Below are 26,751 nucleotides of genomic sequence, written 5' to 3'. Positions count from 1 at the left end.
CACCTGTGAGGTGGGAGGTGGACACAGACATTGAGCGAGCATCGCGTGTTGAGCCTACTCCACCACAGTGTCCAGCGGGACGGGTGTACGTTCCGCTGGAGGTTAGAGACCGGCTAATTTGTTGGACTCACACGTCCCCCTCTGGTCACCCGGGGATCGGTAGGACGGTGCGATGTCTTAGTGGGAAGTACTGGTGGTCCACTTTAGCCAAGGACGTGAGGGGTTATGTGTCCTCCTGCTCGGTGTGTGCTCAGTGCAAGTCTCCTAGGCACCTGCCCAGAGGGAAGTTACAACCCCTTCCCGTTCCACAGCGGCCTTGGTCACACCTGTCGGTTGACTTCTTGACCGATCTGCCACCATCACAGGGCAACACCACGATCCTGGTCGTTGTGGAACGGTTTTCTAAGTCCTGTCGTCTCCTCCCATTGCCCGGTCTCCCTACAGCCCTACAGATGGCGGAGGCCCTGTTTACTCACGTCTTCCGGCACTACGGGGTGCCTGAGGATATTCTTTCTGATCGGGGTCCACCAGTTCACGTCCAGGGTGTGGAAGGCGTTCATGGAACGTTTGGGGGTCTCGGTCAGCCTTACCTCTGGGTTTCACCCCGAGAGTAATGGGCAGGTGGAAAGAGTGAACCAGGATGTGGGTAGGTTTCTGTGATCGTATTGCCAGGAACGGCCAGGGGAGTGGGCGAAGTACATCCCCTGGGCAGAGATGGCCCAGAACTCACTCCGCCATTACTCTACAAACCTGTCGCCCTTGCAATGTGTGTTGGGCTATCAGCCGGTCCTAGTACCATGGCATCAGAGCCAGACTGCGGCTCCTGTGGTGGAGGATTGGGTGAGACGCTCAAGGGAAACCTGGGAGGCCGCCCACGGGTACCTTAAACGGGCCGAAGGGCGGCAGAAGGCCAGTGCCGACCGCCACCGCAGCGAGGCCCGGTGTACATACCGGGGGACCGGGTCTGGCTCTCGACCCGAGACCTGCCCCTCCGCCTGCCCTGCCGGAAGCTGGGTCCGCGGTTTGTGGGGACATTCAAAGTCCAGAGAAGAATAAACGAGGTGTGTTATAGGTTACAGCTCCCCCTTGTTACCGTATTAACCCCTCGTTTCATGTGTCTCTCCTCAGGCCGGTGGTGGCTGGTCCGCTTCAAGAAGATGAGGTGCGGGAGGTCCCTCCGCCCCCCCTGGACATCGGGGGGTGCCTGCGTATGCAGTTTGGTCCATACTGGACTCGAGGCGTCAGGTGGGGGGTTTTCAGTACCTCGTGGACTGGGAGGGGTATGGTCCGGAGGAGAGATGCTGGGTGCCGTTGGAGGACGTACTGGATCCACCTATGCTAAGGGAGTTTCATCGCCTCCATCTGGATCGCCCTGCACCTCGTCCTCCGGGTCGTCCTCGAGGCCAGCGTCGTTGCGCTGCGGGAGCCGCGCGTCGGGGGAGGGGGTATACTGTCACAACTTCTACCGAAGGTAACCCCTCTCCCTGTTCGGGCGGCGCTCAGCGTCACCGGTTTACTAGCTGCCACCGATTCCTTTTCTGGTTGTTTTGTCTGTGTTGCTTTTCACACCTGGTTTCATTTGCGTTTATTTCTGTGTGTATATAGGGCACCTGTTGCCTGCCTTAGTTCGTGCAGGATTAAGCTTGTGTGTATTTACGCTCGATTATCTTTGATGTTTATCGTTTTCACTATTACGCACGTGTAGTTAAGTTTCGGAACTGAGTTTGTTCCTCCGTGCAAAGTTTCTGTATTGTTTTCACTATTTAGGCACGTATATGTAAGTGTTGGAACTGTGGTTGTTCCTCCGTGTGTTGGCACGAGTTTCTGATCCTTCGAGAGCGTAGTTTTGGATTTTCGTCTGTGCCATTTTTGTATTGGTACACTTCAACTATGACAGACAAAATGAGAAAAAAAATCCAGAAAATCACATTGTAGGATTCTTTATGAATTTATTTGCAAATTATGGTGGAAAATAAGTATTTACTCACCTACAAACAAGCAAGATTTCTGGCTCTCACAGATCTGTAACTTATTCTTTAAAAGGCTCCTCTGTCCTCCACTCGTTACCGGTATTAATGGCACCTGTTTGAACTTGTTATCAGTATAAAAGACACCTGTCCACAACCTCAAACAATCACACTCCAAACCCCACTATGGCCAAAACCAAAGAGCTGTCAAAGGACACCAGAAACAAAATTGTAGACCTGCACCAGGCTGGGAAGACTGAATCTGCAATAGGTAAGCAGCTTGGTTTGAACAAATCAACTTTGGGAGCAATTATTAGGAAATGGAAGACATACGAGATCACTGATAATCTCCCTCGATCTGGGGCTCCACGCAAGATCTCACCCGTGGGGTCAAAATGATCACAAGAACGGTGAGCAAAAATCCCAGAACCACACAGGGGGACCTAGTGAATGACCTGCAGAGAGCTGGGACCAAAGTAGCAAAGCCTACCATCAGTAACACACTACGCCGCCAGGGACTCAAATCCTGCAGTGCCAGACGTGTCCCCCTGCTTAAGCCAGTACATGTCCAGGCCCGTCTGAAGTTTGCTAGAGAGCATTTTGATGATCCAGAAGAAGATTGGGAGAATGTCATATGGTCAGATGAAACCAAAATAGAACTTTTTGGTAAAAACTCGTGTTTGGAGGACAAAGAATGCTGAGTTGCATCCAAAGAACACCATACCTACTGTGAAGCATGGGGGTGGAAACATCATGCTTTGGGGCTGTTTTTCTGCAAAGGGACCAGGACGACTGATCCGTGTAAAGGAAAGAATGAATGGGGCCATGTATCGTGAGATTTTGAGTGAAAACCTCCTTCCATCAGCAAGGGCATTGAAGATGAAACGTGGCTGGGTCTTTCAGCATGACAATGATCCCAAACACACCGCCTGGGCAATGAAGGAGTGGCTTCGTAAGAAGCATTTCAAGGTCATGGAGTGGCCTAGCCAGTCTCCAGATCTCAACCCCATAGAAAGTCTTTGGAGGGAGTTGAAAGTCTGTGTTGCCCAGAAACAGCCCCAAAACATTACTGCTCTAGAGGAGATCTGCATGGAGGAATGGGCCAAAATACCAGCAACAGTGTGTGAAAACCTTGTGAAAACTTACAGAAAACGTTTGACCTCTGTCATTGCCAACAAAGGGTATATAACAGTATTGAGATAAACTTTTGTTATTGACCAAATACTTATTTTCCACCATAATTTGCAAATAAATTCATTAAAAATCCTACAATGTGATTTTCTGGAGAAAAAAAAATCTAATTTTGTCTGTCATAGTTGAAGTGTACCTATGATGAAAATTACAGGCCTCTCTCATCTTTTTAAGTGGGAGAACTTGCACAATTGGTGGCTGACTAAATACTTTTTTGCCCCACTGTATATATATTAAACATGCTTCTCAGAAATCCCTGCTCTCCTGTGCCTGACTCCTACATCTCTCACCGAGACGCACCTTATCACAATGGTGGCGAAGTAATTACAATATAGCAATTAAACACTGGAATGGTAGATGTGCAGAAGACGAATGTGCAAGTAGAGATACTGGGGTGCAAAGGAGCAAGATAAATAAATAAATACTGTATGGTGATGAGGTAGGTTCACAGTCATAATAATACTTGAATCATTTCCTCTGACTATAGCCTGCCCTATACGGACATGGGAATATTACCTGAAATGAACTAATATGATTTCCAGGAGCTCATTGGTCTTGATTCACACAAAGAGGCCAGATTAGTCTACAGTTAATGTAATCGAGGGAGAATTGCTGAGAAACTTGTTGACTCCTCAAATTTGCCTCTCACAAACCAATGAGATGGTATAGAGTTGTTGTAACTAATATTGGTGCCATAACAACATTACATAGGGGTCAAAGTGCAAATGCATCTATCGTGGCACAAGTAGACAGCTATTGGCGGTTTAGTTTATTAGGATTCCCATTAGCTACTGCAAATGCAGCAGTTACACTTCCTGTGGTCCACAAAAAAACATACAAAGTACAGAACAGTAAGAGACAAGAACATCATAAGATATTACATTAAATTCAAAATAAAAATAAGAGTTATATATAGGAAAGACACAGAGTCAACATACTATTTACACACTATTCATATACATATTTATATTCTTATTTACTGTACAGTTAAATTAGATCTTTAGAAAGAGGAGATGAGCTGTGATACATTGTTTTTCATCTGTTTTGTAAAGCTAAACTTGGATTTTGCCTGAGTAACCTCTGGTGGCAGAGCATTCCATGATGACATGGCTCTATACATAAGTGAGTGATTCATTAAATCTGTTTTTGGTTTGAGTACCGTGGGGTCACAACAACAGAGGCTCTTGCCTGCATTGCGCACAAAAATGCAAGTGATTGTGAAATATTGCAGCATTATCTATACTTTATTGGAAATCGTTATCGTTTTTTTTTTGCTAATTTATAGAATAGAAAAAGACTGAAATATCACATTTACATAAGAATTCAGACCCTTTACTTAGTACTTTGTTGAAGCACCTTTGGCAGTGATTAGAGCATCGAGTCTTCTTGGGTATATCACTACAAGCTTGGCACACCTGTATTTGGGGTGTTTCTCCAATTCTTCTCTGCAGATGTTCTCAAGCTCTGTCAGGCTGGATGGGGAGCATTGCTGCACAGCTATTTTCAGGTCTCTCCGAAGATGTTAGATCGGGTTCAAGTCCAGGCTCTGGCTGGGCCACTCACGGACATTGAAAGACTTGTCCCAAAGCCACTCCTATGTTGTCTTGGCTGTGTGCTTAGGGTCGTTGTCCTGTTGGAAGGTGAACCTTCGACCCAGTCTGAGGTCCTGAGCGATCTGGAGCAGTTTTTCATCAAGGATCTCTCTGTACTTTGCTCCGTTCATCTTTCCCTCGATCATGACTAGTCTCCCAGTCCCTACCTCTGAAAAACATCCCCACAGCATGATGCTGCCACCACCATGCTTCACCTCAGGGATGGTGCCAGGTTTCCTCCAGACGTGACAATTGGCATTCAGGCCAAAGAGTTCAATCTTGGTTTCATCAGACCAGAGAATCTTATTTTTAGTCTTTAGGAGCCCTTTGGCAAGCTCCAAACGGGCTGCCATGTGCCTTTTACGAAGGAGTGGCTTCCGTCTGGTCACTCTACCATAAAGGCCCTGGTGTACAATGGTATTCCTTCTGGAAAGTTCTTTAATCTCCACAGAGGAACTCTAGAGCTTTGTCCGAGTGACCATCAGGTTCTTGGTCACCTCCCTGACCAAGGCCCTTCTCAGAGTGCTCAGTTTGGCTGGGCGGCCAGCTCTAGGAAGAGTCTTGGTGGTTCCAAAAATCGTCCATTTAAGAATGATGGAGGCCACTGTGTTCTTGGGGACCTTCAATGCCGCAGACATTTCTTGGTACCCTTCCCCAGATCAGTGCCTCGACAATCCTGTCTCGGGGCTCTACAGAACATTTCATCGATCTCATGGATTGGTTTTTGCTCTGACATGCACTGTCAACCGTGGGACCTTATATAGACAGGTGTGTGCCTTTCCAAATCATGTCCAATCAATAGAATTTACCACATTTGGACACCAATCAAGTTGCAGAAAGATCTCACGGATGATCATTGGAAACAGGATGCACCTGAGCTCAATTTTGAGTCTCATAGCAAAGGGGCTGAAAACTTATGTAAGATTGTTACAGGAATTACATTCCTACATGTTTTAATACCCAATCAAAATTAAATACTCTGTCAATTCCTAAGAATTTGTAAGACTCTTATTTGCATAAAATGGACAGAGACCAGTCTCAAAATCAATCAGCAGCGTTTATTCTCGAGAGTACTGAACATGATACAGTTTACCACAGGTTATAAACTGAAAATGACATCATTAGTTTTCGTACTACCCCGTCTCATCTCCACTCCAGTACAATGGCTGTATAGTTCTCAAGCCTACCCACATCATCTCTCCCAACTTAGATGATTTATGACCGAGCCTAGGTCTGCCTGGGTAGATAAGCATTCCAGCCAGTCTGACGATAAATTCATTAATTTCTACCAAGGAACAGACAGTCATTGTTCTACTTCTTGATTATATTTACACACATTATATTCAGTACTAGGATTATAAGAAAATTCATACATCTATACAATAACATAATAGTATTCTGATTAGTCAGTCCTGATTGAAAGGTATACATAATTAGTCATTATTGATTTTTAAAAAATCCCTTAACAAAGGTATTTCTGTTTTGTATTTAAAAACGTGTTCTCGCTTTTTTGGTATTCAATCCATTTTAGAATAGGGCTGTAACAAAATGTGGAAAAAGTCAAGGGGTCTGAATACTTTCCGAATGCACTGTATGTAAACAAAACATATTGAAGTTCTGCACTTTACAGGAGTAACAATGATCTATGTATCTGTACCTTTGAAAAGAAAAATGGGATAAGATAACTTCATGTTGCTGTTGTGAGAGAACAGGTGTTCTGATGGCATCCTGCTGTGTCTGCATGTTGAGCAGGAGGAGGGTGGACAGCGCCAGGTGCTAGTCCTTGGCCTAGACGGAGCTGGGAAGAGCAGTATGCTTCAGGGGTTGACAGCTACAGACGGAGACAAGAGAGGGCACTGCCGTCCCACCAGGGGTTTCAACTTTATGAGCCTCAGTGCCCCTGCCCGTCAGCTGGATTTCCTAGAAAGTAAGCTATACAGTTTGCACAACAGATTTTTGCATATGCTTGCAGGGCAATTCAACCGGCCTGTAAGACTCCATGCAGAGTGCTTTAAGCATTCTCTATCACCTTTTTAATCTTGTCACATGGATTTTAAACTATCAGATTGGCCCTGAAAATGCCAGTGACTTTACCAAAAGCATTATAATCATGTGCCTTTGCTTAGACTCACTTATATGTTTGAACAACATGCATCATTTACCTTTTCTTGAGTGGAATAATTCATTTGGCCTTCTTGTAGCGTGTCAAACTTATAAGAAAGGAGAAAACATAAGTTCATACATCTTCCTTATTGCCTAGCAACACCTCTCAAGTAACCTACCTTCTTACCTCTGTCTGCTGTCTTCCAGTTGGAGGGGCTGAGGATTTGCGTATGTACTGGGCAGAGTACCTGGGGAAGATGCATGGCCTGGTGTACGTGGTTGACTCCTCTGATAGACCACGTCTCCCACAGGCCAAGGTTGAGCTGCATCGCCTCCTCAGACTGCACTCACAACTTCCTGTGGTGGTCCTGGGGAACAAACAGGTGACCTTGACTATTATACGGGCTTATACTGTCTATGGGCAGATTTACATCGGAGATAGAAAGACCAAGAGAATGGAAACGTATTCAATTTTTATCGAAACATGTTGATCTTAGTGTGGGCAATATGAGTGTCTCGGATATGTATAGACCTATACTGGATACATGTATGCTCTCCAGTGAGCACATACTGTTAGTAACCTCTCACTTGAGCAGTGTTATAAAGATACTTTTATAAGTGTGATGTTACAACTGTCATGACCAGTATTGTGATACATCCATGCATCGCTGTTTAGATTGTCAAACTGTTTTATTTATGATTTAGTCATTTTAACAGGTGCTCATCACACCCAGTGTGACTTGATAGTAAACTTCACTGTCCGTCTTGTGTCCCCTCTAGGACAAGCCAGACGCATTGAGTGTGTCAGAGCACCATGAGGCCCTGTCTCTGGAGGCGGTGGCCGACAAGAGGAGGCTGTTCCTACTGGCTGCCCAGCTAGGCTCAGATGGCCTGATTGTCTCCCGTAATCTGCAGGCCTTCCAGGACTTGCTCCTACAGCTCGTCTGATGCCCCAGGGCAGGAGTAGTGAAAAGTGGGTTGACCAGGCATGTGGGATGGGGAAAGTGGTCCATTGATGTGCCCGTGTGGTAAGGACCAGTGGCAATTGGCCATGACTGTGTGTGAATACTTTTGAACTAGAGTAGATCCTTCAGGGCCATCTGGAATGCAGGGAGCGAAAATGGTTTGATACAGTCAGGTCCATAATTATTGGCACCCTTGATAAAGATGAGCACAAAAGACGGTATAAAATAATAAATACTTTATACTAATAAAGTTGCTCAAATAAATTTTGTTTAACAAGTAATAAAAAAATATATTTTTTAAATAGACAAATTATCGGCACCCCTGTTTTCAGTACCCTTGCGAGGATAACGACACTGAGCCTCTTTAAAAATACTTTATGAGATTGGAGAACACATTAGGAAGGATCTTGATGATGAAAATTACAGGCCTCTCATCTTTTTAAGTGGGAGAACTTGCACGATTGGTGGTTGGCTAAATACTTTTCTGCTCCACTGTATATATTACATCTTTACAGACAACGAATCTGTTGTGTTATGAAAGACACATTTTAGTCAATCAATCTTTTGGTCTTAATCTTTGACCAATAACCCTAATTTTATTGTTCATATTAAATCAACCCATCTCATGAAACCTGAAATGTGTCATTAAAAATTACTGATAAATTGATACAATTTCTTTGAAATAGTTTGTCATTGGTTTCACATTGTCATATGGCATATTGGTGTTCTGGCATCAGAGTTGCCCAATTGAACTTAATATGGTTTTTGTATCTACCTAACTGTTGCTACATTTATTAGTAAACATTTTAAGGATATTTTGACAACTCAATCTTAATTTTTTATGTTACAAAAAAATATTAGTATAAATGGAAAAATGTCAGACAATAGAACTTTACACATGCATGTTTAAAGTAAATGATCAATCCAAACAATTTCTTAGTATTACCATCAATGTTTGTCTTTGACTATATATGCAAAGTAAAGACTGAAATTACATTCTAGAAAGCCTGAATTGTCATCTAAAATATAGTTAACACCAGTGCCAAAAAAGGCAGCACAAGCATTTTTTAAAAATGTAATGTAGTAAAAATATACAAATGTTAAGCTGTCATTTGTTGATTTATAATGTTAAGGGGTTAACTATTATCTGACTAAGTTTAGATTTTTTAATTTTATTATTACAATTTGTAAAAAGTTGGCTGTTCAAGAAGCCACCATTTTCATAGAATGACCCAGTTAATATAAGTTAAGCATGTAAATTGATGTAAGATTAATATAAATAAGGTGTATGGACTTTGTTGTTGTTGACAAATTCATGCTCTGTTTGAGTTATTCAATATTTGTATGTTTTAACTTTTAGGAGGCAGTTGTTTTGCAGACGGCTTTTATTGAAACATACCTTTCAATCGCCTGATCCTCAACCTTGTTATCAATGACCAGTCATTCCTTAATCATGTATGAATTGTAATGCCATGTTTCTACTGCAGTGGCACCTTTGTTTGACTGCTAAAGTGAAGTGTGATTATTAAAGTGGTGGCCTTATTTGTTTAAATCTTAGGTTTTTTGACATAGTGGGATAGAGGCTCTTTTTTTAAAATGGGGGTAGATCAGCTTTAATATCAGATAGATTGTGGGTTCTATCATTTTAACTGTTTTCATCATTTCTAATTCACTTTATTTTTCTTTACACTGTTTTTCCACCCATCCCTACCATCTGTTTGAATGTTAAATGACGAGACAGAGGCATTGATGCGAGTAACCAGTCTTGTTCAGTACATCACAACACATCCAGGTATCTCAAGCACCCCGGTAAAACACAAGTTGCAGTAATGAACATTTACCAACAGATGGCATCACTGTGCCATCTTACACCCATAACATCTTCCCTTTAATAAAATAGGACAGGAGGTGTCAATTCACTAACAAAACAAACCTAGTAATAATTTCCAACATGAACAGTTTAGTATTTTCTTTATTTTCTCAGGTAACAACAACACATTTTGATATTCTCTTAACTTTTATCTCTGTCTGTCAACAATCCCTGATGGGAAACCTACAGATTAAGTATTTTTGGTGGCTGGGACAGACGCCCGCAGCGTGAAAAGACAGAGGGCTTGTCTGTGAGGACTACAGGTTCCCGCACAGGCATGTCACCTGCCTGTCTAAGGGGAGAATTGATGGGCGAGGGAGCGGCCGACCTGTGATCCCCTGGCTCCTCGCCCAGTGCCTCAGGCCCCATGTGACTTGCTGGGGTTCTGTCTTTTGTCATGCGACCCCTTTGACCATCAGGGTTCTGAGTAGGTGCTGGCTCAGCACACACACAGTGATCCATTCACTTCGACCAAGTAGGAGCGTGGTGCCACTTTCTGTACACAGGATCCGAGTCTCCAGAGGCCTGTCCGGTCCCCTGGTAGGGGCTTAATTCGCACCATTTCACCCACCCTGAGCTCAGACAAGTATTTTGCTGATTTGTCGTAGATGAACTTGGAGACCTGTCTTCTGTGACGTAGCTTCACCAGCACGTCTGTCACCACACATGGCTACTGGCAGAGCTGCTTTTAAGCGCCGTGCCATGAGGCGCTGTGCCGGGCTGCTATCCATGCCTTCTGTCGGGGTATTGCGCCACTGCAGGATTGCTTTCCAGGCATCTTTGCCCTCTCGCAGATTCTTTTTGCAGAGGTTCTTTGCGATTTTTACTGCGGACTCCGCCTTCCCATTAGCTTTTGGGTATCGTGGTGATGAAGTGACGTGCTCGAATTCCCATCCTGCAGAAAATTTTCAGAACTCAACTCCGGAGAATTGGGGTCCATTGTCTGAAATTACCCTATCTGGCTGGCCATAGCGGGCAAACTGAGCCTTGCAGCATTTGATCGTTGTCTCTGCTGAGAGGTCAATCTCCCAAAAGTCTGAGTAATGATTGACTACCAGCAGAAAGTCTTTGCCACTGTGCTGGAAGAGATCTAGACTTACTATCTGCCAGGGGCGCATCGGTAGCTCGTGGGACATCATCGTCTCTCTCTGTTGCTCAATGGCATATTCATTGCAGATTTTGCATTTACTGACATAGTCTTTGTCTGATTTGAATAGTCGCTGGTCCGTAACATTGAGGTAGTCAGCCTGGTTGATGTGTTCAATATCCACTTGCTCTGTTTGTAAGCTGCACACTGCGTGTTGTTCATGCATGGAGCGTGTGTGAGTGCCTGATGCAGTAGCCCTGCTGAGCGTGTCACTCACATACATCTCTGGCCCTGGCTGTAACAGCGTTCGTCTGTTGAAAGAGAGTCGGACCAAAATGCGGCGTGGTGGTTACTCATGTTCTTTAATGAAAAATGAACGATACATGAAATAACTTAATATACAAAACAACAAACGAAACGCGAAAACCTATACAGCCTATCTTGTGAAAACAAACACAGAGACAGGAACAATCACCCACAAACACACAGTGAAACCCAGGCTACCTAAATATGGTTCCCGATCAGAGACAACGAGAATCACCTGACTCTGACTGAGAACCGCCTCAGGCAGCCATAGACTATGCTAGACAACCCTACTCAACCACAATCCCGATACCTACTAAACCCCAATACAAAAACACACCAAAATAAACCCATGTCACACCCTGGGCTGACCAAATAAACAAATAAAACACAAAATACTAAGACCAAGGCGTGACACTGGCTTATACACCACCTTAAGGTTGTAGTTTTTTAGGGCCAGTAGCATGCTCTGCAGTCGTTTTGGGGCATTCAGAAGAAGCTTGCTGAATATAGCAATAAGGGGCTTGTGTTGTATTGAAAAGATAAGTGATCATCATTCAGAATCAGTAGGATATGTAGATCTCAGTAAAATTAAGTTAATAATGCAATCAGACATAAATGCAATCATCCTACAAAGGAGATGGTACAGGCAAATGCTCCATTCATGAATGGGAGGAGTTGATTTTTTATTTTATTTTACCTTTATTTTACTAGGCAAGTTAGTTAAGAACAAATTCTTATTTTCAATGACGGCCTAGGAACAGTGGGTTAACTGCCTGTTCAGGGGCAGAACGACAGATTTGTACCTTATCAGCTCGGGGATTCGAACTTGCAACTTGCAACCTTTCGGTTACTAGTTCAACGCTCTAACCACTAGGCTACCCTGCCGCCCCAGAATATACTTGAGGAGGAAGGGATGTCCTGTTGCGGAACAATCAGATGAGATGATTAGTCGATTATCTGGCAAAGCAAGAGACATGGTAAAGATAAATGTACACAATGAGACAACAGTTGATCCTACAGAGAAGCCAGAGATTGTATTTGACATTCTGAAACAGAATTTCAGAGAATTGGCCTATTCATGCATGCCCTAGGCTGATTTTTACAATACTAAACCTGTACCCGGAGAGGCTGTTATGGAGTACTGGGTTCGGGGCCTTAAGAGACAAGGTAAGAAGATTGACAGCTCCAACTCCGATGTCATTCAGGATGTTTGTAACATACTGCCCTGACCCCAAACTGCTGAGAAATGGACTGCGAGTGAAGTACAGGAGAGATCTATGAACGGGCCTCCCCGGTGGCGCAGTGGTTAAGGGCCCTGTACTGCAGCGCCAGCTGTGCCACAAGAGACTCTGGGTTCGCGCCCAGGCTCTGTCGTAACCGGCCGCGACCGGGAGGTCAGTGAGGTGACGCACAATTGGCCTAACGTCATCCTGGTAGGGATATCCTTGTCTCATCACGCAACAGCGACTCCTGTGGCGGGCTGGGCGCAGTGCGCGCTAGCCAAGGTTGCCAGGTGCACGGTGTTTCCTCCGACACATTGGTGCAGCTGGCTTCCGGGTTGGATGCGCACTGTGTTAAGAAGCAGTGCGGCTTGGTTGGGTTGTGTATCGGAGGACGCATGACCTTCAACCTTCGTCTCTCCCGAGCCTGTACGGGAGTTGTAGCGATGAGACAAGATAGTAGCTACTAACAATTGGATATCACGAAATAGGGGAGAAAAAGGGGTAAAACGTAAAAAAATTAAAAGAGAATATATGAACATGAACGCCGCAGGAAGGCCAGATGAGATGATTAGTCGATTATCTGGCAATGATTAGTCGATTATCTGTATCCTCAAAGCAAGTAGCAGTACATCCCCAGATAACTCCATGTGAAGGCGGGGTCAATGCTGGTGCATGCAGTGACACTTCTCTCACATCAAGCACCAAACAAGATGGGCAGAGTGCAAGTATCGAGAGACTCATTCACCTGCTTGAACGTACCTTAGAGAAGAGTACACCACCCATTATGGTTTCACAGACACAGGCCAAGGCAACATATTTCCCCGCCCAACCCTTCAGGCGTAGGGAATGCAGGGTTTGTGGCTCAACAGATCACTCCACTGTGATGCACTGTAGACATGAGAACCTGTGCCTCTGGTGCTTTTCCCCAGATCATTGGAAGTCAAATTGTCCAAAACTTGGAAGACTTTTGGAAGCAAGTGCCCTTCCTCAGCATTATCAGCCTCCCACAGAGTTAGTATTAGTGGGGTGTAGGGGGAAGAAGACCTCAACAAAGTGTTTCTCTGATTTGGAGATGCAAATCTATGGGATTGATGTTAAAGTGCCCACCCTAGTTGTTCCTGGACAGAGTGATGATCTCATCCTGGGATCGAATGTCATTAAGCATCTATTGCATGAGATGAAAGGCACTGACGGATACTGGAAGCTCGTCAACAACATGGATGGCCAGACCCACTCACCAGAGGGTGAGCAGTTTCTGCAGATGATGACAAGTGTCACAAGATGGAAGGGACAGCAAGTCAATGACAAGATTGGGACAGTGAAGCTCACTCAAGCTGTGACTCTTTCGCCCAAGACTGAACACTTAGTTTGGGGTAAACTTCCTAAAAATGTGGCATTGTCTCCAGGCAGCACTGTAATAATCGAACCTACCAGATCAAAGGTCATGCCCAGAAACATACTCGTGGGTAGAGTTATTACACCCATGTGGGGAGATGGCTGGGTCCCTATAAAGGTAGTAAACTGTTCTGACAAACATCTCACCCTAAGACGTAACATGAAGTTGGCCGATGTGTCTACATGCTTGGCTGTTGAGGATGCAACAATCTTTCAGGGCCTTCATGAAGTGAGAAAAACCCAATGGAACCGAAGCAGGATGACAATGGCTGCCACAATCTGAAACAAAGACTGTCTGATCTAGGATTAGTAGACATTGACATTGATGGATGCCAGGTAACTGACCAGTGGAAGGAGAAGCTTGTGAATACCATCACAAAATATGAAGACATCTTCTCAAGGCATAATCTGGACTGCGGAGAAGCCAGGGGTTATGTTCAAATCAAATCAAATGTATTTATATAGCCCTTCGTACATCAGCTGATATCTCAAAGTGCTTGTCGCATTCACAGCCATATAAGGAGATCATGGAAAACGTGCCTCCAGAAATCCTGTTGATTTCCTGGTCACTCAAACATCTTGGTTTTGCCTGTAGATTTTGTTCTATGGCACTCACAGTGAAAATCTTTGCAGTTCTGGAAACGTCAGAGTGTCTTCTTTCCAAAACTATCAATTCCAAGCATAGTCGAGCATCTTTTCCTGACAAAATATTGCGCTAAAAACGGGCACGTCTTTTTATCCAAAAATGAAATACTGCCCCTATAGGTCTAACAGGTTTTAACAAAGTTAATCATTTTCACTGTAGTGTCCAAAACGTCTTTCAAGCTGTCAGGCATTTCCTTTGCAGCAATAGCCTCTTGGTGGATGCCGCAGTGTACCCAAGTGGTGTCAGGAGCAACTGCTTGCACGCGCGTTACCCCTCCATTATGTCTCCCTGTCATATGGCTTTTGTGCCATCAGTACAGATAAACACATCTTGACCAGTCCATTTGATGTCACAAAGCAGTCCAGTACTTTTAAAAATATCCTCATGTTGTCCCGGTTTGCAGAAGAGGATGTCTTCCTTAATTGCCCCCCCATAAACGTAACGGACATATACCAGGAGCTGTGCCAGGCCCACCACAACTGTTGACTCATCCAGCTGTAACGCATTATAATTCACTGGCTTGTATGCGAAGCAGTAATTGTTTCAAAACATCTCCTGCCATGTCGAGCAAACGGAATGAGCTGCAGCTACGTTTGGCTACATACGGGCCATTAGTAGAATTCCCGTGAGAGCAACCGTTAATGTGATTGATGTTAATTATTTGACTATGCTACCCGTATTTGACATTGTGTGGTTATTCCGCTGAACAGTAGATCGTTTAATTTTATTTTTGGCAGTGAAACGAGGTTACTCAGGCGAGAAAAAAACATCACCTAAATGTATAGTCCCGTTCGAAAATCTAAATAGACTTTTATTTTGCATACCCTCGACAGCATTTTAGGCGTACTCCAGTTTGGGAATAGCCGCCCTAGAGCATGTTCCTCATATTTCTTATTTTTTTTGTGTTGAGTTGTAATACTTTTACATGCTGCTGTAAGGTTTCTCACTTTTATTTTTTACAGTGACATTGTTACAACCTTTTGTACAAGCTTGGCAAATGACTATGCTTATACATCTTCCAAAATAAAAATCCAAAGAGGAAATGCATTAATGAAACTTACAAAGATATGTTGACATCATTACAAAAGCAGACTTAAATGTTCTTACTGTATATAATTTATAACTGTATTTTGGGGAAACATACTAGAAGTATGAAGAGAAAAAAAAATAGTATTTTATGCATGTTAAATCTTGTCTTGTCTTTCAAATGTTTACAGTTCTTTAAAATCCCAACTGAACGTCTATTCTAAATTAAGAAAGCTTGTGTTTCTCGGTGCACTTTGACCCCCATCTCCTGTTCATCTTCACCACAGTCACAGAATACTTGCTGAAGAGGAGTGGTTTCTTCCCCCCTTCACATTGAAAGTCTTTTCCCACCACAGACAGCCAGTTATGTGGAAACTGCTTTCCCCCCTTTGAGAGACTCCATGAAGGTGGTGTATTCCTCTGGATGGCAGCGTTTATACTGGTCCACTTTCCTCCTGATCTGCGAGGGAGTGTCCTGGTAATAGTTCTTCTCATCTCTGGCCATAGCCTACAGAAAGAGAAAAATCTTGTCTCACAATGCCCAGAAGAACATACAGTAATTATTGCAATGACCCAAAAGGCAATATACTGCAACTACAATAATACCAGCGCAACCTTTGAAATAGTACTACTGTAAAGAGTTGTCAAGTAAGGTGAAACTCCTCAGCTGTTCTTACCTTGTAGTTCTCACTGTGTTCCCTGACCATGTACTGCACATACTCAATCAAGTCTGTGGATAAGGTCTTTGTGTCTTTCTCTGGGAGACTGGCCTCAGCCACCAGCTCTGTTGAAAACAAGAAGACACATGAGTTCACATGAACAGATCTTCTGATCAAATGTAATAGGTGAAGCGTTATATATGACTAGTCATATTACTGTCACAGGGAATGTGTATACAGTAGGTGTAATGATCCTCTGTAGCTCAGTTGGTAGAGCATGCATGGTACTTGCAGGACCACCCATATGCATTATGTATGCACGCATGACTTCGTCGCTTTGGATAAGAGTGTCTGCTAAATGGCATATTAACATCCTGCTGGGTGAAGAACACAAACATTATGTCAAACAAGAAAATATGATTGGTGACTTACCATTGAGTACATATGGCTTCCTTACAAGTTTGGGAGCGGGAGCATCTTCAGTTCTCCCCACAGCAGCAATCTGCAGACATATCAATTATAAGTGACTCAATTCGATTAATTAATTATTGAAAGTATAGCATATCACCACGATGGACAGGATATACTCACGGCTGGTGTCTTAATTGGGAGGGCGCGGTTTGGGTCAAATGCCAGACCCATGTCTCGCAAGTTTCTTGCCACAGACTTTTTGTCACTCCAGGCATTTCGGATCTGAGGACTTGGAATGAACATTTGTTACACAACTATAGCCACCCATATGATTCTGATAAGTGGGTGAAGTATTGCATGTCTGGAGAGTAGCCACCCTTTGCCTTTAACAGCTTTGCACATTCTTGGCATGAAGAAATTACTAATATTTCCTGTTTTTCTCTGCCTTCTAGCCATTAAATCTAGTTGAGGAAATCAATGCCGTTGCAGCCTGAACGGAGAATGTTTTGGGTGCGAACCGGTCCACAGAGAAATAAGAGTATTGGCGGCAGGCAGCCTAGCCACCAGTAACCCAAAGGTCGCTAGTTCAAATACCCGAGCCGACAAGGTGAAAAATCTGATGTGCCCTTGAGTTAGGCACTTAACCCCAATTTGCTCCAGGGGCGCTGTACTACTGTGGTTGACTCTGTAGAACAACACATTTCACTGCACCCATCTGGTAGAAGTAACAAAATATTCCAGGCTGCATACAATGCATTTGGTCAGTAAGATGAAACCATCAATACCAGATCACCATCTGCCAACCTTTGTGCTACCATTAAACAAAATTCCCCTATGATTATTTCATGGAACACTTATCACATAGTCCCAATGGCTATGCTTTCCACTGCATGTACACATCTAGCAGACTAAACTCAACGATTTATGATGGACACTAATGTGGGGGGAATGTTGTTATTCAACTAGGTATGTCAGTTAATAAAAAACGAATTATTATTTACAAAGACGGCCTGCCACGGCCAAACCCGAACGACGATGGATCAATTGTGCGCCGCCATATGGGCCTTCCAATCACGGCCGGATGTGATTCTCCCTGGATTCGAACCAGGGACTGTAGTGACGCCTCTTGCACTGAGATGCAGCGCCGTAGACCGCTGCGTTACTCGGGAGCCCACTCAGGATTTCCGAATTCGCATAAAATGACATGATCAAAAACGTATAATTGCGGGTGTTTAAATCAATCGTTTTTGATAAGGTAATTTTACGTGACTTCGGGGTCCTGTCCACCGACAATAGTCGCCGCTCAACTCCATTGTAAATCGTGGTTTTGTTTAATCAGCTAAACCACTGCAGGACTAGCAAACTGCCATAAAATAAGAACATAGACTACATACAATAATTCAAATTGTAACGATTCGCTAGCTAGTAGTTACCGATCTATATAGTTTGCTTTGATTGCTAGCAAACCTAACGTTAATAGAAACAACCACCCAGGATAGATGAGCTAACGTTAGCATTGCTAGCATAGTTTGTTTTTCATCAACAATATTCGACTTACCACTCTATTCTCGGGGTTTCCCTTTTCTTAAACTGCTTTTTAAGTTTCTTTCTGTCTTTACTGTAGTCAAAAGTGTTTCCTTTCCTTTTCTTTTTGGCTTTAGGCATTGTTAGTTTGCTTTAAAAACGAGCTCCCTTTTGATTCTGAACAACGCGTGGAACTGAGCAGGAAGCAAGTGTGGACGCATGTGTTCTAATTCTTCTTCGATGGGGTTTAGCGGCGGTTGACATACAATGTTAATGGTGCATTACCGCCACCAGCTGGACGGGGTATTGAATAATAAAAAATAAACACTTTCCGTGAAAGGGGGAAAACGACCTGCAAAAAAGGTTTACTAAATAAAATATCATAGTTCTTAAATCACAGTTCACTCCTAAATACATCCTCACACAGCCTCAGGGGCCTGTGATGGGGCTACATTCACAGACAGGATTTATTGCACAGCCTCGGCTGTGAAATGACTTAGACCCCAAAAAACATCAGCATTCAAAGATTCCGAGTTTGTTAGACTTCTTCTCCGCTTGTGCTGTACAGTTTGAGTATTGCAATAAATACAAAGTCCACCTTTTCAGCATGTAGCATTTAACTATCCCTCAATTGATGAGTAAACGTCACTGGTCGTGGTGGCTCTAACGTTACTACCATTGATTCGTCCTTGTTCCTTCCAATTTTCTCACCGCCTCCAGATAGGCGACACTTTGGACACTCCTTATCGTTGCAGGACACTCCAAGAATCCAGGCGCATGTTCACCTCCACAGTTGCAGCATCTCCCTTCATCTGGCATAACAATATTCGTCACTTCTGCACACACTTAACACATGACCAAATATGTTACATTTATAACACTGAAGGGGCTTGTGCACAAAAGCTTTTACAATGTATCTCATGAATCCTAACTTTATATGAGAAGGGAGAGACTTCATCAAAGAACAGTAGCATGAATGAAGTTAAATATTTTCTCCGTCCACCGTACAGGCCTATAGATGTGCAGAGGTCTTCAGTTACATCTTCTGCCTTTATATCTCGCACCATCCCAGACATAACACCGTTGATATGCGCCCTGCTACGAAAATCCATGCAGGAAACATTCCACTCGGATATTATTTTGTGTCTTAAAACACGTTTCTTCTGCTCCGCAGACACAAACATCAAAATAAGACTACTTCTTGTGACGCTCACCGACTCCACACTTACTTACAATACATTCGGGCTCCCGAATGGCGCAGCTGTTTTAGGCACTGCATCCCAGTGCTTGAGGCATCACTACAGACACTCCAGTTCGATTCCAGGCTGTATCACAACCGACCGTGATTGGGAGTCCCATAGGGCGGCGCACAATTGGCCCATCGTCGTCTGGGTTTGGCCGGTGTAGGCCGTCATTGTAAATACTAACTGACTTGCCTAGTTAAATAAAACAAATCCCGATTTTATTAAGCGGATTTCCCAAGTAGCGTTGATCCAATACCCTGACTCAAGTCTAGTGGTTCCTATTTTCCAACATAGCTTGACTATTCTTGTTTTCCATTTTCTTCGCTACTATAACCCACTCATTCTCACTTGCTGTACCCATAGCGTCACTCTACTCAGTAGCAGTTTGAAACAAAACCTCAGTTTCCGCCATCTTCCATTTCCCACATCCGTTACATCCCTCCTCCTCTCTTCGTAGTTCGGACGCCTGGTGTTTGGTGTCACGTGGGTGGAATAATCGCCCCTTTATCTTTGACCTTTCTGTAGTAAAGAAAATAAGAAATAAATATTATTACAGTAGTAGCAGATTAAATAAAAGTATCAAGATAATATTACTATTAAAATCTAATTTAAATCCATTCAATTATGGGCGATAATTTGATAACAGGGAAGGTGTGACAATGACCTATTCTGCTTCTGGTGGTGCTGATCTTGCTGTTTTTGGTGATGATTATGATGAATGATGAGGGATTCATTATGAAATACAATTATAGATTAATTTGCAAGTACAGTGCCTTGCGAAAGTATTCGGCCCCCTTGAACTTTTGAGATCTTTTGCCACATTTCAGGCTTCAAACATAAAGATATAAAACTGTATTTTTTTGTGAAGAATCAACAACAAGTGGGACACAATCATGAAGTGGAACAACATTTATTGGATATTTCAAACTTTTTTAACAAATCAAAAACTGAAAAATAGGGCGTGCAAAATTATTCAGCCCCTTTACTTTCAGTACAGCAAACTCTATCCAGAATTTCAGTGAGGATCTCTGAATGATCCAATGTTGACCTAAATGACTAATGATGATAAATACAATCCACCTGTGTGTAATCAAGTCTCCGTATAAATGCACCTGCACTGTGATAGTCTCAGAGGTCCGTTAAAAGCGCAGAGAGCATCATGAAGAACAAGGAACACACCAGGCAGGTCCGGGATACTGTTGTGAAGAAGTTTAAAGCCGGATTTGGATACAAAAAGATTTCCCAAGCTTTAAACATCCCAAGGAGCACTGTGCAAGCGATAATATTGAAATGGAAGGAGCATCAGACCACTGTAAATCTACCAAGACCTGGCCGTCCCTCTAAACTTTCAGCTCATACAAGGAGAAGACTGATCAGAGATGCAGCCAAGAGGCCCATGATCACTCTGGATGAACTGCAGAGATCTACAGCTGAGGTGGGAGACTCTGTCCATAGGACAACAATCAGTCGTATATTGCACAAATCTGGCCTTTATGGAAGAGTGGCAAGAAGAAAGACATTTCTTAAAGATATCCATAAAAAGTGTTGTTTAAAGTTTGCCACAAGCCACCTGGGAGACACACCAAACATGTGGAAGAAGGTGCTCTGGTCAGAAGAAACCAAAATTGAACTTTTTGGCAACAATGCAAAACGTTATGTTTGGCGTAAAAGCAACACAGCTCATCACCCTGAAAACACCATCCCCACTGTCAAACATGGTGGTGGCAGCATCATGGTTTGGGCCTGCTTTTCTTCAGCAGGGACAGGGAAGATGGTTAAAATTGATGGGAAGATGGATGGAGCCAAATACAGGACCATTCTGGAAGAAAACCTGATGGAGTCTGCAAAAGACCTGAGACTGGGACGGAGATTTGTCTTCCAACAAGACAATGATCAAAAACATAAAGCAAAATCTACAATGGAATGGTTCAAAAATAAACATATCCAGGTGTTAGAATGGCCAAGTCAAAGTCCAGACCTGAATCCAATCGAGAATCTGTGGAAAGAACTGAAAACTACTGTTCACAAATGCTCTCCATCCAACCTCACTGAGCTCGAGCTGTTTTGCAAGGAGGAATGGGAAAAAATGTCAGTCTATCGATACGTAAAACTGATAGAGACATGCCCCAAGCGACTTACAGCTGTAATCGCAGCAAAAGGTGGCGCTACAAAGTATTAACTTAAGGGGGCTGAATAATTCTGCACGCCCAATATTTCCGTTTTTGATTTGTTAAAAAAGTTTGAAATATCCAATAAATGTCGTTCCACTTCATGATTGTGTCCCACTTGTCGTTGATTCTTTACAAAAAAATACAGTTTTATATCTTTATGTTTGAAGCCTGAAATGTGGCAAAAGGTCGCAAAGTTCAAGGGGGCCAAATACTTTCGCAAGGCACTGTAATATAACCCAAGAGTTGTCATTCTTCATCAGTGTCAACACAAAGGTTCCACCCACCTAGCCTACTGCGCAAAGATCAGAAAGCTATACTTTTCCATCTGGGTTCATTTCAATTGATAGACAATGACAAACATGGCAAGGACTTTTAGCAACGATTGAGTTGAAATTGGTTGTCTTTCTTATTTTCAGAATATATTTCTTAACAAATTAGAAAGGATGTACACAAGCATTGGAGAAAGAGAGAGAGGAAGAGGAGAGAGAGAGTTCGCCACCTCTGTGCAAAATCTATTCCAGATGACAATAGCCTCAAAGATATGAACATCCAAGAGGATTTCTACATCTCATTCTGAGGACAAAAATAAAATGAGGCTTGTAGTGGTATCATTATTTTTTATTCCTTGTCTTCTGGGGACCATGGTAACCAGGCTGCCAGCATCAAACCGCATTCAGGGGTGTAAGGGCACACATATTTTACTGAGGAGGAGAGATCTCACTTTTTTGAACCGTTGGATTAGTGTGTTCTCAGGAGCGTTGATTCGATTTCATACTCTCCAAATGGACCTTGGTATATAACTGTTTCCATTTCTTTCATCTTAATGGAGGATTCTGCTACTCTCAGAGGAGATCTCTTATGTCCATCATAACAACCCACATTCACTGAGACTGTAACAACTAGGTTACCAAAAGAGAGCTTTTCTTTGGATGTGAAATAACATTTCTTTCAATTCCTTTTTCTTTCTATCCATTCACACTTTTTTTCAGCATAGACTACGATATCTAGTTTTATAAAGCATATCAACCCGAGAGCCAATATGAGAAACAAGACCCAATGCTATTACACATCTATACATAGTTTATGCTATTACATTATCTATGAATGTGTTAGTTTAAAAAAACGTTGGTAACCATATTTTAATCTCAGAGAGACAAATAGTCTCTCTCGCCAGACTCCGTGCATGACAAAAAAAAAAGACACGCAATGGTCAAAGGGGTGTTAAGCGGCACAGCACAGGGGAACCCAAGAGCAGACTCAGACCAGGAAACAGGGATTAATGAACCAAGATATTTATTGTAACACATGGAGAGCTGAGGTGCAGATCCAGGGAGGCTTGGATGAGTTGTAGCAAACCAGATGTGGAGGCTGAGGTTGGAGTGAGCTGGGTTGGGACAGGGTAAACAGGTCTGTAGGGGAATCCAAGGGAGTGGTGGTGTGTTGAGTCCAGAACAGGGTAGTGAGATGTGTAACAGGAGACAGGAACCAGAATGGCAAAACAGCAGCGAGAGGAGAAACAGTGTCACGCAAGGAAATAGGCACAGCAGGATATTAAATAACAATAAATTGCTAGAAGCACGACTGACTGAACGGCGATTACGATCTGGCAGAGTGGCAGTGGCAGGACTGAGTATTTATAGAGGTCTTGATTATGGAACGGGTTGCAGGTGGTGGGGAACTGCTTTGACTCCAGCACACCTGTCTCCAACCACACAATCGCACACAGAGAGAGCGAAGAAGAGGGAGAGAACTGGGGGAATGGCTGCAGGTCAATGAGACTCCAGATGTCCACTAGGGGGTGTAGCAGGAGCAGATGGGACAGGGGAATTCTTGTTAATGCAATGCCATGCCTCTAGATGTCCCTGTAACCAAGCAAAATATCAGTTTACTGTAGAATCCATTCTTCATGCTCATTTTCTTTATTCAGACATTGCATTCAACTGAATGGTCATCAGGTAAAAAGTGTTATATTGCCTCCCCTAAAATGTGAATGGCAACATTTTGTTACTAGTTGGCCTTCATTTGAGACTGCATTCATAACCAAGTGGGGAAGTGGTAATTACCAGTTGTGAAGTCGTAAATACCAATTGGATGCATTCCAGTGATTTGAACTCGAAACGCTGACTGGCCAACAAGCTGCATCAACCCTAAACTAAAAGTACAGTTATCTCAGTGCTTTTAAACAGATTATGGTGTAAAAAATATTATGTGCCTCCCAAGTGGCGCAGCGGTCTAAGGCACTGCATCGGCAGTGCTAGAGGCATTACTACAGACCTGGGTCACAGCCGGCCGTGACGGGAGACCCATGAGGCGGCGCACAATTGGCCCAGCGTTGTCCGGGTTAGAGGAGGGTTTGGCCGGCTGGCTGTCTTTGTCCCATCACGCTCTAGAGACTTCTTGTGGCGGGCCGGGCACATGTACGCGGACACGGTCACCAGTGGTGCGGGTGGCTTCTGGGTCAAGCGAGCAGTGTGTCAAGAAGCAGTGCAGGTTGGTGGGGTCGTGTTTCGGAGGACGCATGGCTCTCGACCTTCACCTCTACCTTGTCAGTATGGGAGTTGCAGCAATGGGACAAGACTGTAACTACCAATTGGATATCACGAAATTGGGGAAAAAGTACACACAAAAAAAATGAATTAAAAAATGACTTATTAGATTGCTTTTCATAAATAATGTTTTGTGTTACATTTAACTGCTGACAAGTGTGTAATCTAGGTCATTTCCTTAGTAGGTGACGTCAGAGGTCAGGATGTGGGAGAAGTCGAAACTCAGGAATGATTGTGGAGTTTCCCACTTGTATTTACGATTTGGAGGGGCGTTCATGTGTATGGTTCCCAGTCATATGTGGTAAATACCACCGTCCACTTGGTTATGAATGCAGCATTGGTTTGCGCTTCTTACGTCATGCGTTGAATAACTGAATATGAATATGAAGATTTTATCCAAGTTTGGTATTAAAATGGGAGTGGTTATGTCACTAGAGTCCAATGAAAAAAACACAACTATTTACACTGTCAGAATACACCAATAGTTCACGTGTGGGCGGGGTCTAGTGGTAAACACAAAATAGTCCCAGTTGGAATCGACGCAGTTTGACGCTTCGGGGGTGGCGGTACTACGGGGAGAGAACGACGGAGCGGAGAGTCATTCAGGGTTAAAATATTCCGCCTTGGGGGGTGGGGGAGGACATACTTCACTGCCAACCCAGTGACAAGGTTGGGTCTGCGGTGCCTGCAACCCAGGAAAACATGGAGCTCGAGAATATCGTGGCCAACACAGTCCTGTTGAAAGCAAGAGAAGGTAAGAGACGTCGAAGGGCAAGGGACGGGTGACAAGCTTGACAGCTCCTCTCTCTGCACCGCCAGAACCAACTCTGAATCCGGGGATTCCCCCAGGAAGTCCAGGCCATAGAGATAGGCACTGGATGATTGCTGCCCCTCTTTATTGTTTGCAAATCCTCTGAAGCGTTAAGATAAATATTAACATCACATATGTTCGCTGTGGCCTTCGTCACACAATATTTATCCGAGTTTAACCTTGGACAGTGGTAGGCTACAGAAAAGATACGAGTGTCAATCTGACTGCGCGAGACGTTTGATTCCCCTTATTCCGCTTTGTACACTACAGCGTCCTTCGGTATTTTTTTTTTATACAGGATGTTGAACAGAATACCATATTCAATGAGAATAAAAAGAGCAACACTCATCACTCATGCCAGTACACATGCTTTTGTGGACCTCTTTTTGGCATTGACAGCGTATGTCAGTGCACTCCATGGTTGCAAGAATATTATAGTGGTGTTGACAAGGGTGTCAACATTGTCAATTTGTGAAACGACAACAAAGATTATGACTGATTAAGCAGCACTATAGGCTCTAGCGTACTATCTAACTGTAACAGGCAGGATGCACATTTCGAATAACTGTATAATGTGTCCACCTGAAACACAAATTGCAACAATGTATATCAATTTACCACCCAATCACAGATTATCTGCAAAAGTAAGACATTGATGTATCTGTTGTAACTCTTTCCTACTAAATCAATTAGTGCAAACACAATAAACAAATATCTTGTTTTAGAACTAAGGAATGTTTTTCCTTCAAACTATTTACAGAATCATTCGGTTCACAGGGTGGTAGACCCCAATCTCATGAACCTCACTCTGGCTGTATCAGTCTCATGGCGTGCACAGCTTTCTAGCAGATCGTGACAGTAGTGGATATATAAAGTAGAATAGAAAGTAGTGGATATATAAAGTAGAATAGAAAGTAATATAATAACTTTTCATACTGATCTGTAAATGTGTTTATTTCCAATCAATCAATCAATCAGTTTTTCATTAGTTAAATGTTTTATAATGGCAAAAAAAAAAACAATTGTACTGTGGTAGTCTATAGCAAAACCCAGGGTTCAAAATGTTATTGTCCTGTGGTAGGATCAGTAATGAACCACTGCTGGCTCTGTCTACTGTGCTGGCTCTGTTTGATAGAGGAGAAGTATTGAATCAGCCATGGACATTACAGACTTCTGTTGTCATGTCGCCTCTCTCTGGTCAGGTTGTATGCAATTGAAATCTACATCCAATGCCACTGTGTAGTGTTATTATAGTTCGGTATAGTACACCTCAACACTAAGTTTTACTTACAATCTCTTAAGATTGCAAGTCTTATTTCAGCCATCAGGGACTAAATAGGATGTGTTTTGTAGCAGAATGTAGAAATATGAATCAATTAATTCGAAATGATAAAAGTAGTTATCTGAGAGACCGAGCCCTACTCAGTAGCCAAGTGAAGTGGTATGATCAACTCCACAAGGAGAATAACACTAGTTATTACTGCAAACCAGCCATCTTGTATCTGATACACCCCAATATGGTGTTCTAATAGAAGCTCCTCTACTTTATTTCCACTCTTGTTGTTTATGGTGGTGGTAATAACACTGCAAGTATCTTATTATTATCAAATAGTGATAAAGTAGTTAATAATAGCTTTATACTTTCGGTCACAAACAACAGTTTAAAATGGAAAAGGGCGGTAGAGTGAAAGAATAAGAGTCTCTGATTTGCAATATTATTTCCATACTGTTTGTCTGTCTTTGCATTTGCACTAATGCAGGATGTATGTGGACACCTGTATGTCGAACATCTCATTCCAAAATCATGGGCATTAATATGGAGTTGGTCCCCCTTTGCTTCTATAACAACCTCCACTCTTCTGGGAAGGCTTTCCACTAGATGTTGGAACATTGCTGCGAGGACTTGCTTTCGTTCAGCCGCAAGAGCATTCCGAAGTTGGAAGCACAGAATGGTCTAGAATGTCATTGTAGGCTGTAGCGTTAACATTTCCCTTCACTAGAGCTAAAGGGCCTA

General features: G+C 43.1%; 3 protein-coding genes across 3 annotated transcripts in view; 2 read left to right on the top strand and 1 right to left on the bottom strand.

Annotated features, from left to right (window-relative positions):
• Positions 1-714: 714 nt before the first annotated feature.
• On the top strand, positions 715-9,348 carry LOC127906270 (ADP-ribosylation factor-like protein 9). Its single transcript, XM_052457561.1, has 5 exons — positions 715-962; positions 1,129-1,245; positions 6,463-6,677; positions 7,061-7,236; positions 7,634-9,348. The coding sequence occupies exons 1-5, from the start codon at positions 715-717 to the stop codon at positions 7,799-7,801; spliced, it is 924 nt and encodes a 307-aa protein (XP_052313521.1). The 3' UTR covers positions 7,802-9,348.
• Positions 9,349-15,279: 5,931 nt separating this feature from the next.
• On the bottom strand, positions 15,280-19,163 carry nop16 (NOP16 nucleolar protein homolog (yeast)). The gene is made up of 5 exons (XM_035782182.2): positions 18,000-19,163; positions 16,622-16,730; positions 16,463-16,532; positions 16,049-16,155; positions 15,280-15,879 (listed from the first exon to the last, which is right to left on the bottom strand). The coding sequence occupies exons 1-5, from the start codon at positions 18,104-18,106 to the stop codon at positions 15,736-15,738; spliced, it is 537 nt and encodes a 178-aa protein (XP_035638075.1). The 5' UTR covers positions 18,107-19,163; the 3' UTR covers positions 15,280-15,735.
• A 5,305-nt stretch (positions 19,164-24,468) lies between these two features.
• LOC118391130 (G protein-coupled receptor kinase 6-like) overlaps positions 24,469-26,751 on the top strand; it is a 61,490-nt gene continuing 59,207 nt past the window's right edge. Inside the window, exon 1 of the mRNA XM_035782181.2 lies at positions 24,469-24,680. Within this exon, the coding sequence (XP_035638074.1) occupies positions 24,629-24,680 (52 nt within the window). The 5' untranslated portion in view covers positions 24,469-24,628. The remainder of the gene's footprint in view (positions 24,681-26,751) is intronic.

The sequence above is a fragment of the Oncorhynchus keta genome, chromosome 12 (genome assembly GCF_023373465.1).
Source record: "Oncorhynchus keta strain PuntledgeMale-10-30-2019 chromosome 12, Oket_V2, whole genome shotgun sequence".
Lineage (NCBI taxonomy): Eukaryota > Metazoa > Chordata > Actinopteri > Salmoniformes > Salmonidae > Oncorhynchus > Oncorhynchus keta.
The sequence above is the reverse complement of the archived record's forward strand: the minus strand, read 5'-3'. Positions and strand labels throughout refer to the sequence as shown.

Excerpts from the sequence above, each read along its gene's own strand:
- LOC127906270 (XM_052457561.1), top strand. The coding sequence starts at position 715 with ATGGCCCAGAACTCACTCCGCCATTACTCTACAAACCTGTCGCCCTTG. Across the intron at positions 6,678-7,060 it reads TCAGCTGGATTTCCTAGAAA|TTGGAGGGGCTGAGGATTTG; the intron begins GTAAGCTATACA and ends GCTGTCTTCCAG. Across the intron at positions 7,237-7,633 it reads TGGTCCTGGGGAACAAACAG|GACAAGCCAGACGCATTGAG; the intron begins GTGACCTTGACT and ends TGTCCCCTCTAG.
- nop16 (XM_035782182.2), bottom strand. The coding sequence starts at position 18,106 with ATGCCTAAAGCCAAAAAGAAAAGGAAAGGAAACACTTTTGACTACAGT. Across the intron at positions 16,731-17,999 it reads GAAACCCCGAGAATAGAGTG|TCCTCAGATCCGAAATGCCT; the intron begins GTAAGTCGAATA and ends GTTCATTCCAAG. Across the intron at positions 16,533-16,621 it reads TCCCAATTAAGACACCAGCC|ATTGCTGCTGTGGGGAGAAC; the intron begins GTGAGTATATCC and ends ATATGTCTGCAG.